At 45.6% G+C, this 15,983-nt stretch overlaps 1 protein-coding gene across 4 annotated transcripts in view; it reads right to left on the minus strand.

The window, feature by feature from the left end:
* Positions 1 to 1,187: 1,187 nt before the first annotated feature.
* LETM1 (leucine zipper and EF-hand containing transmembrane protein 1) overlaps positions 1,188 to 15,983 on the minus strand; it is a 32,102-nt gene continuing 17,306 nt past the window's right edge. For 2 of the 4 annotated variants that reach the window (XM_083151227.1, XM_083151137.1), the window contains exons 4-14: positions 15,700 to 15,843; positions 15,019 to 15,156; positions 11,445 to 11,648; positions 10,842 to 10,961; positions 10,317 to 10,448; positions 6,769 to 6,930; positions 6,040 to 6,165; positions 5,581 to 5,715; positions 2,929 to 3,122; positions 1,949 to 2,105; positions 1,188 to 1,506 (exon numbers count right to left, since the gene is read on the minus strand). In XM_083151227.1, the coding sequence (XP_083007353.1) occupies positions 1,354 to 1,506; positions 1,949 to 2,105; positions 2,929 to 3,122; positions 5,581 to 5,715; positions 6,040 to 6,165; positions 6,769 to 6,930; positions 10,317 to 10,448; positions 10,842 to 10,961; positions 11,445 to 11,648; positions 15,019 to 15,156; positions 15,700 to 15,843 (1,665 nt within the window). In that variant the 3' untranslated portion in view covers positions 1,188 to 1,353. The remainder of the gene's footprint in view (positions 1,507 to 1,948; positions 2,106 to 2,928; positions 3,123 to 5,580; positions 5,716 to 6,039; positions 6,166 to 6,768; positions 6,931 to 10,316; positions 10,449 to 10,841; positions 10,962 to 11,444; positions 11,649 to 15,018; positions 15,157 to 15,699; positions 15,844 to 15,983) is intronic. The other 2 variants (XM_083151270.1, XM_083151280.1) reach the window with 2 other exon arrangements.

Consider the following 15,983-nt stretch of genomic DNA (forward strand, 5'->3'; position numbering starts at 1 on the left):
CAAGATCCTACTCCAATACATCTGAATATTTATCATGAACACCATTGTTTTTAAGGAAGTTCTTTAAAATAAGTATATATATATTGCAATTCCCATGAAAGGAAGCGTACATTCACATGGATATGTTTTACAGACATTGTTCTTATTAAAGCAGCAGTAATAGTAAGTGTGCATACTTAAAAGCGCAAGTTCTAGATTAATTACCTACCTAGATACTAGTCAGATACATTTCTGTTAGGCTGGATACACACTAATAGATATCGGTATCTACATACGGATTGGGCAAGAGTGTTCTCCATACACGCTGCCTGATCCGCTGGGACTGTTGTCACAAATGGGCGGGTGCATTTACATGTGCCCGCCCATTGAGCTGTCAAATCACCGCCAACCTCTGGTGCGAGTCGGCAGATCGACCGTACACACAGTATGATGTGCCACTATACCTTTATATGTCTGTGAATGAAGCCGTTCACAGACATATCGCTGGTACATGCTGGCTGATGGTCCAGCAATATAATCGGCCGTTCAATTAAACTATAATATAATAAAATATATCGGCCAGTGTGTAGCCAGCATTACGCTGCATCTGCGTTTAAGGACAACCAGAGATATTGGCAACTTTATTCACACCAGATTTACTTATAGTATAAACTGATTGGATGCGATATACTAGCCCGTGATTATTAGGTACTGCTGCAATAAAACACATTCCTGGTGTTGAACTCAGAAGAGCACCGCAGGTTTGTTCCCGTAATAAATAGCAGGATTGTTATAGTCTATGAATGAAGGCAATTTCTTAAAAAAAAAAAAAGTAACACTAAAACACAGTAATAGACTCTGCCAATGAGGCACGCTCATGAATTTAAATATTCAAATAATATATATGCCAATATACAACACAAGAGTGTCAAAAAAAAAAGCAATACTTAAAAAGGTTTTAAATCTTAAATGCTCACAGAACTAGCGGTGAGATGACTCCGAAGGCTCTGCTATACACCCAGACACTAAACCAAAAATGGAGGGATGCGTTAATACCAAAAAAATAAAAAAATAATTGTGCTTTGTGATTTTAATTCATCTTCACTCTCTATTAATTCCTTTTTTTTTTTTTTTTTTAAGAGTGACACGAAGATAAAAAATTGCACTAGTCATGTTTGCGGGAAAAACAAAAATGCCTGATACTGATGGAATGATGGTAAATGACTAGAGGAAGCCTTTATTTCACTCCAGATGACAGTGCATACTAATATGTCGCTTGGCAATTATACCACCTGAAAAACTGTAGCAGCGCAATAATTAATTGGACAGGATGTGCAAGAACCATGTGGATCTGATGTCATCCCGTTTCCAGGTTTAATTCTGCACTTCGGCCGCTTGCTCCTTCTCCGCTTTTTCCTTTGCCTTCTCCTTCTCTACCAGTTTGTCTTCCTTCTGCAGAAGCTCCATAATCTCTGCCACTTGGCTGGTGGAGATGTCAATGTCCTCCTTGTCGATCAGTTCCACCACCTGAGGATACAAGATAGGCTTAATGGAATGCTTACTGGTCCTTACGTGTAACTGTATCAAGATTGGAGAAAGATCAAGCATTGTACTTGGACTCATGTCCTTCATTTTATAGATTGTGCACGATACATGGACAGAAGGTGGTTTATCGCTCTAGAAGACCTGATGCATCTCCCTCTCGGGCTTTTAACTGTGCCGAGAGAAAACCTTTTGAAAAAACGATTCATTCAATATTATATATGAACTATAAATGTATCGATAAAGGTGGTTTCCACTCTAAAAGCTAGCCATCACAGCAGGACACAGATGCGGTTACATAAAACATTCCTATGCTGAACAAGGAAGTCCTACCCAACATTGATGGAACTCAATAAGGTGGAAACCATCATATTATATAAAACCCCACTACATCCCTTGCTTTTGGTAATCCCAGATGGATCCATACCTTTGCAACGTCGTCAAGGTCTATCTTCCCGTCCCGGTTTTCATCCAAGGCCTCGGCAAGCCTCAGCAGCTTTTGCTCCGGGATGTTCTGAATGTGCCTCATGATATTTATAAGTTCGTTAATGCTGACCAGATTTTCCCTAAAGGCGAAATACAATCTGTGTACAGCAAATAGTTATAGCCATTAAAATGAGCAGAAAGTAGAAAGAACATAAAAGTTTAAAAGGAATCGGGGGAGTTGCAATTATGCCAGGGGACCTCTGATGATTGCGGATTCACAACAGACCTGAAAGTGATTGTATGATCATGATACGACAGGCACAAATCACATTAATCACCGCAAACTGAGCTAAAAGGCAAGAAAGCAGAAGACACAATGTAATGGAAGATGCCAGACATCACCAATCAAACCTCATGAGGAATCAGTAACATGGATATTCAAAGCGGATTACATATTCAATAGACTGTCCAAACAAAAAAGTGGAGGAAGTCAGCAGCAAGAGCAGTATACGGAAACATGGCTACTGCTCATTTGGTCTTCCCTTTGGCCTTCAAAGTTGATCTAGTTCACATAACCACTATACAATTGGAATGAATGCTGTCGCTAGGAGAAGAGAGCTGTTTACCGCCACATACTGAAGAGTTACCAATCAGCAGATATATCATGGGCTTCACAAAGTCAACATTAAGCATTTGTGAACATTAGGCGCCATTTTGTTTTAGAAGCCATTTTGTATATTCGTATTTAGAAAGTGACAAAATGCAACATCCTTCCATGCACTTAGGTGCCGCCAGAAAACAAGGTCTCTCCAAGTTTGATACATCGCCCCCCTAAATGAGCACACACATTCTTCACACTGATGTTCAGCCTTTGCAGAGAAATCCATGAAGAAATGGGTCTAATCTACAGAGTATTTGGAAGTTTATTCAAATTAAATTTTGATTTAGTCCCCAAGAAAGTGAAAGACGCCCTGCACTTACCCAACAGGTGGAGCAACGCCATCTCCTGTGTGTGCGTCCAACACCCGGTCTTCGTTCTCCAGCTCTGTTATGATTTTGTCGATCTGACCAATCATGTGGTTCACGCGCTTCGTTAGTCTCTTGCTCGCCTTGGTTTCCTCCACAACAGTCTCTTGTCCGGACTTTGAAAGCTCCTTCTTTATTTCCTCCAGATCCTGCAACGGGCACACACATAAAGTACCCACCTCATTCAGGCCAATAAGTCTATCAACTTCTCAATTCTAACAGACTACACACTGCCCAAAAAGTTCAAGGTCCATCAGATTAACGGGGGATGGGGTTCTTCATGCCCAAATACTACACTGGTTATCCACGCAGGAAAGCCATATTCATCATACCTTCTATGCCGACTAGAACCACTGCAGTTAAGACCACGGCGGTTAGGAACCCCACAGTCCAAAAGCGGACATCAGAATCTCAATGATTTAAGACATCAAGTTTTGATACAGTAAATTATGCCAATATTATCTAAATATACCGAGCCTTACAATCAAGATCAACAAGGTTCAACCTTGGTCTCGTTTGCAAAAGAAAAATGAAAATGTATTGCATAATTGAAATGGTCATAGAACACCTTTTTTCTGAAATACAGCTTACACCATGTCAGCCTCACCCATCACAGATGCCTGCCGAATGTGGGACTGGCACCTCTCAAAAATAACATCTATTTGATGTTTTTGAGACCTCCCTAAAAGAACCGTTGTCCAGATAGGATCCAGCAGAAGAAAACTCCAAGGGAATACTACAGGAACTGTGGACTGGTGTATGGGGTTAATAACAGTCCCTTTATTTGACAATGATTTTGAAGGTGACTAACTGAAAACCTCTACAGAGTAATTCTGAAAGTGCCCGCAACCGGAATATTATAGGATTTGTATTTTTTTTCATATGAACAGAGTTCTCCGAGCCACATTAAACGTTTGACAAAGTCAGACATGATTTATCTTTACATTATATTTAAGATCATAAAAAATGGCAATTGCAATAAGGGGGTGTAGACTTTTCGTATCCACCATGCTTTCACTGCTTGAAGAATGTTGTCATGTTAAGAGGGAGGTGCTTCTCCAATCAAAGCAGTGATATGGTTATAGACAGACTTGTGTGGATTTGTGGTCTCATGCACACATTCTCAGTGATGTTACAGCAGCTCAAATGACTGCAGTCTTACATGGGAACTAGCATGCCCACCTCACTGTACCCCCCCCCCCCACTAATACAACACAGGACCGTGCATTCTACTGCACTGTACCCCCCCCCCCCCCCAACCCAACTAATACAACACAGGACCATAATTTTTACCTCATTGTATCCTCCCAACCAATACAACACAGAACCATGCATCCTACTGCACTGTACCCCCCAACTAATACAACAAAGGACTGTGCCTACTACCTCACTGTACCCCCGTACCAATACAGCACAGGACTGTGCCTCCTACCTCACTGTAACCCCCAATCAATACAACAAAGGACTGGGTACTTGTGTACTTTCACGGCTCTTATCGCATGCCATATGTAGTGGCATGCGATGCAATGCGATTTTCCTGTGGTTTTGTGCATTTTTTATAAAATCGCATGCGATTGCATGCGATCTGATGCGATGCGATGTCATTTTTCACAGAAATTATGGACATGAGTTGACATAATGTAAAATGCACCCCAAATGTCATTTATCACACTGTACCACCCCCACTATCAACGCCAACCCGAAGCGTGGCGAGCGCAGCGAGCCCGCAAGGGGCGGCGGTACGCGTCCTACGACCTTTTCATACCCCCACTATCCATGTCGGCGTGGAGTTGAGAATAGAAAGTGTGGCGAGCGCAGCGAGCCACCGAGCCCCGCAAGGGGACGCGGATACCTTCACAGGTATCCATGTCCCCTCGCGGGCTTCACAGGTATCTGTGTCCCCTCGCGGGCTTCACAGGTATCCGTGTCCCCTGGCTGCGCTCGCCACGCTTCGGGCTCGCCACACTTTCTATTCTCAACTTCACGCCAACGTGGATAGTGTGGGTATGAAAAGGTTGTAGGACGCGTTCCGCTCGCCACGCTTCGGGTTGGAGTTGATAGTGGGGGTGGTACAGTGTGAAAAATGACATTTGGGGTGCATTTTACATGATGTCAACTCATGTCCATAATTTCTGTGAAACATGACATCGCATGCGATGCGATTTTTCCCTGTACGATGCACATCGTCAGAGCCGTGAATGTACACAAGTACCAAGGACTGTGCCTCCTACCTCACTGTATCCCCCAACCAATACAACAAAGGACTGTGCCTCCTACCTCACTGTACCCTCTCAACCAATACAAAGGACTGTGCCTCCCAACCAATACAACAAAGGACTGTGCCTCCTACCGCACTGTACCCCCCAACTAATATAACACTGATAAACGCCTCCCTACCACACTGTACCCAACTAATATAACATGGGAACATACCTCCCTACCTCACTGTACCCCCCAACATTTTATAACAGGACCTTCCTTATTTTACCCCCAAATAATACACGCAACCACACCTCCTACCTCACATAACTGCTGACTAATACAAGGTACAATGCCTCCTACCTCGCTGTACCCCCGACTAATACAACACGTCACCATGCCTCCTACCTCGCTGTACTCCTGCACATCATCCTTCAGCTCGGACAGCTCCTCCTTCTCCTTTGTCAGCAGCTTCTTCTGCTCCTTCAGCTTCGTGCAGGCATCACTTAGAATGTCAATTTCCTCCTTCGTTATCTCTTCACCCTGAAAACAAGAGGCGTATTGTGACACAGGACGGGCTCCGGGCTGTGTGTGCCCGCTTCTTTCAGGAGGGTAAAGGTTTAGTTTCTCCACACACATCTATCGGGATCAGGCTGGGGACGGGACGGTTTAAGGTTTATGCCAGTGGTATAAACATGGACGGCAACTGGCAGCTATAGAAGAGCACGGAGGTGAATGACATCGGCCAATTCCTGTGTATTCAGATAGCGTTCAAGGTGGAGGTCATCCAAAACATCCAATATAACTGAGGTATGGGTCGTGTGTAGATTATTACAAGGAAGGGCTTAATGTAATCACTGCACGTACCTTAATACCCTCCAAGACAGGTGCAGTGTCTATCAGCACCTCCGCCTGTTCAGACGCGCTCACCGGAGCCACGTCAGGCCTGGCCGCAGACACTGGCTCCAACTCAGGAACAGGCTGGGCCTCCACCTGCGGGAGTAGAGTAGGTGCATCAACAAACAATAGCAGCTGCTCAATTGCTAAGTGCATGGGCTAGAAAATGATGAAAAGCGAGACACTTGCTAAAGAGCCTGACTCACACTTCCCTTAACCCCTTGTGGGACACTTCCACAGGGTCTTGCTTTCAGATTTAGAAACTGTACATGAACGAGGGCCAAATTGCCATCGGTGTTGAGGGGAAGGGGGAATGAGGGTTGCACTGCGATAGGTGCTGGGCTCGAACCAGGGTTGCACTGCGATAGATGCTGGGCAGGAACCAGGGTTGCACTGCAATAGGTGCTGGGCTCGAACCAGGGTTGCACTGCGATAGGTGCTGGACTTGAACCAGGGTTGCACTGCGATAGGTGCTGGGTGGGAACGGGGGTCGCATTGCTATATGTGGCTTGGTGGGAACAAGGTCATGTTGTGACAGTTGGGAATGTAACAAAATAAGGGTTCACTATCCCTCTAACAAGACTAAAACAATGACCAGGAGACGTAAGCCTACCAATTGCAATGAATTACAGAAATTCTCGTCTATGTTCTTGTGAAGGTCAAAGAGATTTGCGCAATCCAATAAGAGCTGGCCTTTACCTTAGCTGCGGTCTGTAAGCTCTCCTTGGCGACCTCAGCCAACCTATCCATCTCCTTCTCCTTCTTAATCGCTTCCTCCTCCTGGAGGGTGGCTTCCAGCTTGGTTTTGTTGTCCACCTTACCCCCCTCCACCGCGGCCACTTTCATCTGGGCCTCTTTAGCCTGCAAAACATGGTAAAGGTCATTGCCCGAAGCAGTGTCCTTTAATATAGCTGCACAACTGCTTCCGCCATGTGTCTATAGCGCGTCCAAATGCGCAAAGTACAAATCTCGTGTTTCCAAGCATGTTAAAATCCTTGTGTTCTAAGTGAGCATTTGAAAAAACTGGGCATGTAACGTGTGGGCCCATTAGAGAGCCGGGGAAAGGTTCTATGTTACTGCCCTGTGACAAATGCACCAAAACAGGTCAGGCGAGAAGAAAAAGCAATGCTAGTATCAATTGTGACTGGTTCGGGCTGAGTTCTGCATGTTATTTCTACATGGCTGGTTTCCAGGAACACACAGTGCAAGTGTGTTTCACACATTCAGGGATGACTAAAATAAATGACACGGCTAATAGTCTATAATTGTCTATAGCACAGATTCCCAAAGTCGACCCTCAGGACCCCACACACGGTGCAGGTTTTGCAGATCTACTCACAGAATCCAGTGAAATAATTATCTCCACCTGTGAATCTTTCAAAATGTGTCAGTCAGTAATGAATGCACCTGTCAAGTGACTTGAAAAAATGTGAACTGTGGTGTCATGAGAACCACTGCGCTAAAGTAATAGTAGTAACTCAAGGTGGAAAACCACTTTATAGTCTGAATATGTTTTCCAAAATCAGCTATTCCGTACCCTGAAGACAGAACAGTTTAACCCCCACCCAGCTTGTGATGGGTCAATCCAGCATCTTACCCATCACCTGCACTCCTCTCTAGAAAAGCTCCAGAATAAAATGGTTGGAAGTAACAGGCACAGGGGTTCTTCTAGAGAGGAGGCTGCCCATGTTCAGAGTCTGTGCCCGTTCCTCTAAGCCGGCAGTGTGTAGACTCTGGGCACTAGGGGACCCTAGCGCTGCTCCAGGATCTACTGCACATGCACGAAACACTGAGAAAATGGCCACCGCTTCATTTTTCCGGTGATTTTTTCAGCACTGCTGTTGCCAACATGGGACTCTAGAGGGTAAGTATTGAAAAAATGGGTGCAGGGTGTGTGGCATGACCAGTGAACTGCCCCCAGTACTCCGGTTGTGGATGGAATCTTTAAAGCATCACTAAACCGTAATATGGACATATTATAGATATGAATTAAGACCGTAAAACAATGACAAATAACTAACGCTCCTCCCTCCCATATGCCCTGTTAATATTAGTAGTATGTTAAAATGTAGAGGCTGCAGTGATACAAGCTGCTGTGACGTCACTGCAATGACGCACCAATCATTGTACATTACGGCTGCAGACCAATCTGCCCTGCTGTCAGTCACCTCCCTAACAGCATGGCATCCTGCTCCAGCTGAGTGACAAAGAGTGTTGGGAAAACCATTGTGCTATTCAAATATGTTAGCTTCATAATATAACAATAATAGTAATAACTATATGTATGCACAAATACACCTAATACTGGAAATATTACAGCTTGGAGAGAGATAAAGTACTAGCTTCTGTCATTTTACAGGCTGTGTTTGTAAAAGTGCAGGAGCTATTTGGCTGCTACCGTGTCCCACTCCAAGCTGTTATATATTCCCCCCCCCCCCCCCCTCTGCTTGTACTTGCTCCTTAAATAGCTCTTGTTGTCAGCCCTCTGTGCAATGTAACTGCAGTGAGTCACCATTGTCTCAGTGGCTCATTCAGGGCATGTATAAAGTCAATTAGTTATGCAGAGGAAAATACTGGCGGCTTCTTACACACAGAGTGATTGGTCGCTGAGCGATGTAGATCGCTCAGCGGCCAAATTGCTCAATGTCCCGTTTTCATCAGCGACCATTGAAATGAGACACTCCCCTGGGGGAAGCCACTGGTCTCAGCGACCATATCCCTGCCAATTCTGGCTAGACTCGCCCCATGTGTATGGAGCTTATGACCCCGTGCTGGCAAGTGCCGAATGACGTCATGACAGTTGGGATTCCAACATCAGAATCCCAACTGTTCAAATGCCCGACAGTCAGGATCCCAACTGACTGGGGCTATTAGCCCTCATGGGGGTCAGCGACCCCACAGAGGGAGAATAGAACCTGTGGTGAACGCAGCGAGCCAACGAGCCCGCAAAGGGCTTCTCTTCACTCGCCTTGCCATCTGTCAGAATCCTGACTGTCGGGCTCGCAACACCAACGCTGGCCAGCTATGAATCTCTCTGCACCTTCTAAATCTGCCCCACCTGCCGTGCAGCATGGTTATCTCGGAACCAGTTATCAGCCTATTATAGAGGCGCCGTCATGAAAAGCAGATGTATTACAGCTGTGTGCCTAACGAAGAGTTCTAACAAAATCTCATCTTACAGGTTTCCTGGTTTAGGATTTAAAAATGAAAAAACTAAATTATACCATTAAAAATAAATTAAACAGAAGTCATCTCATCCCTGTAGATGTACCCACGCTTTTGGAAATTCGTACAAATACATAGTAGACCCCAAATAAAAAGTACAAAAAGGCTAAAAAAAAAAAAAAAAAGCCACACACATAAAACACACGCAGACACAACCGCACCCAAACAGACGAGCATTGCTTTCTGGTTATTTCATTATCATGTTGCAATCCATTGAGCTGGCTGCCAAGATGCATTTCAACTCAGAGCATGAGGACACATCACTGGAAAATATGGCCCCGGTTCTGGTTCACTCGCAAAAGCCAATTCCCTCTCTAATGGGCAAAACCATGTGCAGCGCAGGTGGGGCAGATGTATCACGTGCAGAGAGAATTAGATTTGGGTGGGGCTTGTACTTCAAACTGATATCTATATTGCAGTGTACAAATAAAACAGACAGTATTTACCCTGCATGGAAACAAAACACCCAAATGTAACTCTCTCTGCACATGTTACATCAGCCGCCCCCCCCCCCCCCCCCCCTCCCTACGGTGAACATGGTTTTGTCCATTAAAGTGAGCATTCGCGAGTGACTCAGACCCTATATCAGAGGCAGCACAGAAACAATGAATAGTAGTAAAAATACATCACAGTATAATGCATGTACTAAGTCAGTCATCTTCCAATTACATTCAGGCAGAGAGAGATGTTCTGTCACCTAACCACTGTTGCGCCCTCAGCCAACATTACCAGGTATGAATTATCCCTCCATTATTTAACACACTGCAACCATGTACGGGATTGGTACTAAATCCCGGCGGCGGGAATCCCGGCGTTCAAATTCTATCCCGACAAGGGGGGGACGTGGATCACCATGCAGCGGGCCCGGTGCCTCGCTACGCTCGGCACACTAATATTATTCTTCCTCTATGGGTGTCGTGGACCCATAGAGGGAGAAAGTATTGGGATTACGGCGGTTGGGTTTCCGACCGCCGGGATTGTAACTGCATCCCCATGTACACCTATCATAGACGGATACCTACCATGCTCTCAGGTAAAGTCTGCAGGGTGGACTTCAGCTGATCGGCGGGTGAGAGCGTGTCCGGGAGATACAACGCTCGGGACAACAGCAGCAATGAAGTGGGAATTTGCTGATTTAAATGTAGTTCCAGCCACTGAAATAGTAGAAACAAATAAGAATCATCTAGCACTGCACACAACCTAACAGCACTTCATATATAAGGGAGGGGGGGGGGGGGATTACCAGGGTGGCGCTCAGTTACCTCACACCAAGGTATTACAAACTCTTTAATATATCTATATTGGCTATAGTATATATTAAATGGCAGTGTGCAACGGAACTTACTGCGCTCTATGAGAAACAATTAAAATAATAACTATACTATATGTTATATTTAACATGCAATAAACTGATTGTAGGGCTTCCACTGGTGACAAGAAAAAGGGTTGTAAAAGGCGGCAGCATCTCCTTAGTTAGGTATAGAAGTTCAGACAGCTGAGGAGACATGAGGTACGGATCCAGAGGACATTTACAAATGGTTTCTGACCTGTTTCAGTTGCTCTCTTAACCGTTCCTCTGTGACGCCGAGCGCCCTCATCCCCCTAGCCCGACATGCCGCCTGCAGCTCCTTCACGTTCAATGTGTCCACTCCTTCATCAGAGATCAGCTGCCGTACACAGAGAAAGCACAGCAGGGTCACAAAGAGTACTAGAGACAGACAGAGGGAGCACTAGAGACAGACAGAGGGAGCACTAGAGACAGACAGAGGGAGCACTAGAGACAGACAGAGGGAGCACTACAGACAGACAGAGGGAGCACTACAGACAGACAGAGGGAGCACTACAGACAGACAGAGGGAGCACTACAGACAGACAGAGGGAGCACTACAGACAGACAGAGGGAGCACTACAGACAGACAGAGGGAGCACTACAGACAGAGGGATGTCAAATGCAAACACAGGAAAATTTAGCTCAGCCGTCACACTTTTAGCTGTAAGCAGAGAACGCCTGTATCTACATCATGATCCTATAGAATTAGGTTTTTTCTATAAAGCAATATGGACTTCGGTACCAATGGCTCACACTAAATGCTTAGCTGTGACGGCTTTCTAGAGAGACAGAACATAAGATACACAGAGACACCATTTACTTTGTCATCAGCCTTAATGGATCTCAGCTTCATGGTGAGCTGGAACCGAAGGAAGTTATTCGTCCCAATCGATTGAAGTTCCAGGAGTTTACACAGAGCCACCAGCTGTGGTCTGGTCAGGTTGTCCAGGGTCAGCTCATCCTCAAACAGCTTGGAAAAGCGCACAATCTCCTCGTTGCTGGGCCTCTCCCCAGAGTTCCGGATCTGTAAGTGACAAACAGATAGAGAGGTGTTACATCACTGCCTTGTGTGCGCTCCGGGTCAGAGTGTAATACTCTGCATTCCGACACATTTTAGGCATGCTGGACGGCACCCAAAAATAACTAGGAAGCACGAGAAAGGAAAACACAGGACAGGGCTGGCTGTCTAGAGGCCTTACTATATGCAAAACACATTATCCAACACTGGAAATCTATCATTAATGTTTTTAAAAACCTATCAGTTTTGTTGTTTGAGCTGCTTTCAGCACACTCCCGCATCATCGCTGGCCAAGCTGCTCATCTGCTGGTATGATTGTACATACAGGGTTGGCAAAATCCCCCAGTGTGTATGGACCTTTAGTGCACTAAGCCAAAAGCCTGTCTGTGTGTATACTCCTTAAGGAATAGGCCAGTAGATAGATATTCACTAGACTTCTTATGGGAACAATGGGGTGGGGGATAAGAGCCAGCGATTAACTCTCTCTCCTTACAGTACTTTGGCCTTTGATTGTAAATGATTTCCCTGTAATGCAATGGTGATTGCAATAATTCATGCAGTCTCTAAGAACACTTCATAAACCAATTCCCAATGCACATTCTGTTTAAAGGCCACTGACCTCTGAATTGTAATCACTCCTGTAACATTTCTATGTATGTAAAAGTTCTCATGGGTTTGCAGGAACTAATGTTTATCTTCCATACATGAAACCATTGAGGTCTACATTGGATAACTGATCTGCAGCCGCCATACCATAGCCCGCATGTGTATCACTCCATAGGTCACCATAACTGATCTGCAGCCACTATACCATAGCCCGCATGTGTATCACTCCATAGATCACCATAACTGATCTGCAGCCACCATACCATAGCCCGCATGTGTATCACTCCATAGGTCACCATAACTGATCTGCAGCCACTATACCATAGCCCGCATGTGTATCACTCCATAGGTCACCATAACTGATCTGCAGCCACTATACTATAGCCCGCATGTGTATCACTCCATAGGTCACCATAACTGATCTGCAGCCACTATACCATAGCCCGCATGTGTATCACTCCATAGGTCACCATAACTGATCTGCAGCCACTATACCATAGCCCGCATGTGTATCACTCCATAGATCACCATAACTGATCTGCAGCCACTATACCATAGCCCGCATGTGTATCACTCCATAGGTCACCATAACTGATCTGCAGCCGCAATACCATAGTCCGCATGTGTATCACTCCATCCGTCACCATAACTGATCTGCAGCCACCATACCATAGCCCGCATGTGTATAACTCCATAGGTCACCACAACTGATCTGCAGCCATACCATAGCCCGCATGTGTATCACTCCATAGGTCACCATAACTGATCTGCAGCCGCAATACCATAGTCCGCATGTGTATCACTCCATAGGTCACCATAACTGATCTGCAGCCACCATACCATAGCCCGCATGTGTATCACTCCATACGTCACCATAACTGATCTGCAGCCACCATACCATAGCCCACATGTGTATCACTCCATACGTCACCATAACTGATCTGCAGCCACCATACCATAGCCCGCATGTGTATCACTCCATAGGTCACCATAACTGATCTGCAGCCGCAATACCATAGCCTGCATGTGTATCACTCCATAGGTCACCATAACTGATCTGCAGCCACCATACCACAACCTGCATGTGTATCACTCCATAGATCACCATAACTGATCTGCAGCCACCATACCACAACCTGCATGTGTATCACTCCATAGGTCACCATAACTGATCTGCAGCCACTATACCATAGCCCGCAGGTGTATCACTCCATAGGTCACCATAACTGATCTGCAGCCACCATACCATAGCCCGCATGTATATCACTCCATAGGTCACCATAACTGATCTGCAGCCGCCATACCATAGCCCGCATGTGTATCACTCCATAGATCACCATAACTGATCTGCAGCCGCCATACCATAGCCCGCATGTATATCACTCCATAGGTCACCATAACTGATCTGCAGCCACTATACCACAGCCCACATGTATATCACTCCATAGGTCACCATAACTGATCTGCAGCCACTATACCATAGCCCGCATGTATATCACTCCATAGGTCACCATAACTGATCTGCAGCCACCATACCATAGCCCGCAGGTGTATCACTCCATAGGTCACCATAACTGATCTGCAGCCACTATACCATAGCCCGCATGTATATCACTCCATAGGTCACCATAACTGATCTGCAGCCACTATACCATAGCCCGCATGTATATCACTCCATAGGTCACCATAACTGATCTGCAGCCACTATACCATAGCCCGCATGTATATCACTCCATAGGTCACCATAACTGATCTGCAGCCACTATACCATAGCCCGCATGTGTATCACTCCATAGGTCACCATAACTGATCTGCAGCCGCAATACCATAGCCCACAGGTGTATCACTCCATAGGTCACCATAACTGATCTGCAGCCACCATACCATAGCCCGCATGTGTATCACTCCATAGGTCACCATAACTGATCTGCAGCCACTATACCATAGCCCGCATGTGTATCACTCCATAGGTCACCATACCATAGCCCGCATGTGTATCACTCCATAGGTCACCATAACTGATCTGCAGCCACTATACCACAACCTGCATGTGTATCACTCCATAGGCCAACAACTGGCTTGTTCTTATTTCATCATCTAGGTCGACATATAGGGAAAATATAATAGAAAGCATGGATCATGGGCAAGCCAAGAGAGCCATGCTAGGGTGCGCATCACACTAATTGGGGCCCATGTCAATAGCCGTTGAAATTTACACACACAAAAAGAAACATGAAATACTCATGTCAACCTTTAGTCCCGGTTATGCTGGGTACACACCAGAACAACTTTGCCTCAATTCCATCAATTTAGATCCAATACTGACTGATTGTATGTAGATTGTATGTACTTATTTTTGTTTTATAATTTTTTTTTGCTCCGATTCCAATCGGATGGGCGTCCCCGGCGGTCGTTTGGCTACTTTGTGGGTTTTACCTGCTGCAGGTAAAATCTGTCAATCCGACTCCGATCGGGTGTCCATCGCATGCAGGTCTTGAGTGTTTTTTTTACGTGCGACCGTCAGGCGACCCCACCTATTTCAGTGACATTTCCTGAACACTCCCCCCGGCGCCATGTTCTTCCACATTGCAAACAGTGCTGGTGCAGCAGTGGGACTCTCCTCCTTCTTGGATCCTATTCCAATCCTACAACCTGGTATGTTTGCTCTCACAATGCTCTCCTGCATGCTTTCTGTGCCCTTGATGCCACCAACCTTTTAACTGTATCTAATAATCCACACCCCAAACAACTGACCCTCATTAAAGGTTACCTTTTGGAAAAATGTGGAAAACTCTGCAGTCACATCTCCTTTGGCAGCTTTGTTCCTCAAGGCCAACTCCTCGATGGTGTCCTGCAAGAACTTGGCCAACTCCAGTTTTACTCTCAGCTCTTTCTTCAACCTCTCCTCCTGGGGGTAGAGAACAGCACAGATATAGATAAAATTGTGGTTGGATAAAGATATGAAAACCGCTAGCTTGCTTGACATTACCTAACCGTAGCCTATAGCATCTCTGAATGGATTTTACTATATTTTGTAGACAAAGGGGGCGATTTTATTCAGAACGATGTGAACAACGCCGGGTGGGAGCTCCCGGTGCTATTGTAATCAGTGCCGCGCCCATCCTGGGGTGGAGAAAAGAAATACAAACAAAACTAGGATGGCAACGATGTTTTGTACCCTAGCGCAACGCAAACAGCATCACATGGGGCACTTAAGCCGGGAAACCGCCAGTTCTCGCAGCTAACACACCCGCAAGTACCGGCATTCTCCAACTTTGCAGGGTGCTGACTAGAATAGCGCCGGTAGCTCTCTCCTGGCGCTATTTACATTGAATTTGAATAGAATCTGCCCAAAGAAAAGTCCTATGAGTTCCATTATTTAGAATAGCACATATAAAACAGAACATCAAGACATAGCCATCCTAAAGGAAGAGCCGCGACTCATGGTCACCTTCTTGGAAACGGTCTCAAACGTAGAAGGCAGCATATTTGGAAACAGCTTCAGTACAACGGGCAGAAGGAACTCCATGAAGGGGACTATAATGAAGACGAGGAAGGGGACCAGCCGGAAGACGTCAGCACATATCCTCAGGAACTGCAAGAGACAAGCATGGTTACACAAAAGGTAGGACATTACTATTCTTGTTCTAGGGGAGAGAGCCCAGACATTACGACTAGTTACAATCTGATATATCAGTGGACTTGTGCATCAGGAGACATCATCTGGGGGTACAA

The sequence above is a fragment of the Crinia signifera genome, chromosome 1 (assembly GCF_055691185.1).
Source record: "Crinia signifera chromosome 1, ASM5569118v1, whole genome shotgun sequence".
Taxonomy (NCBI): domain Eukaryota; kingdom Metazoa; phylum Chordata; class Amphibia; order Anura; family Myobatrachidae; genus Crinia; species Crinia signifera.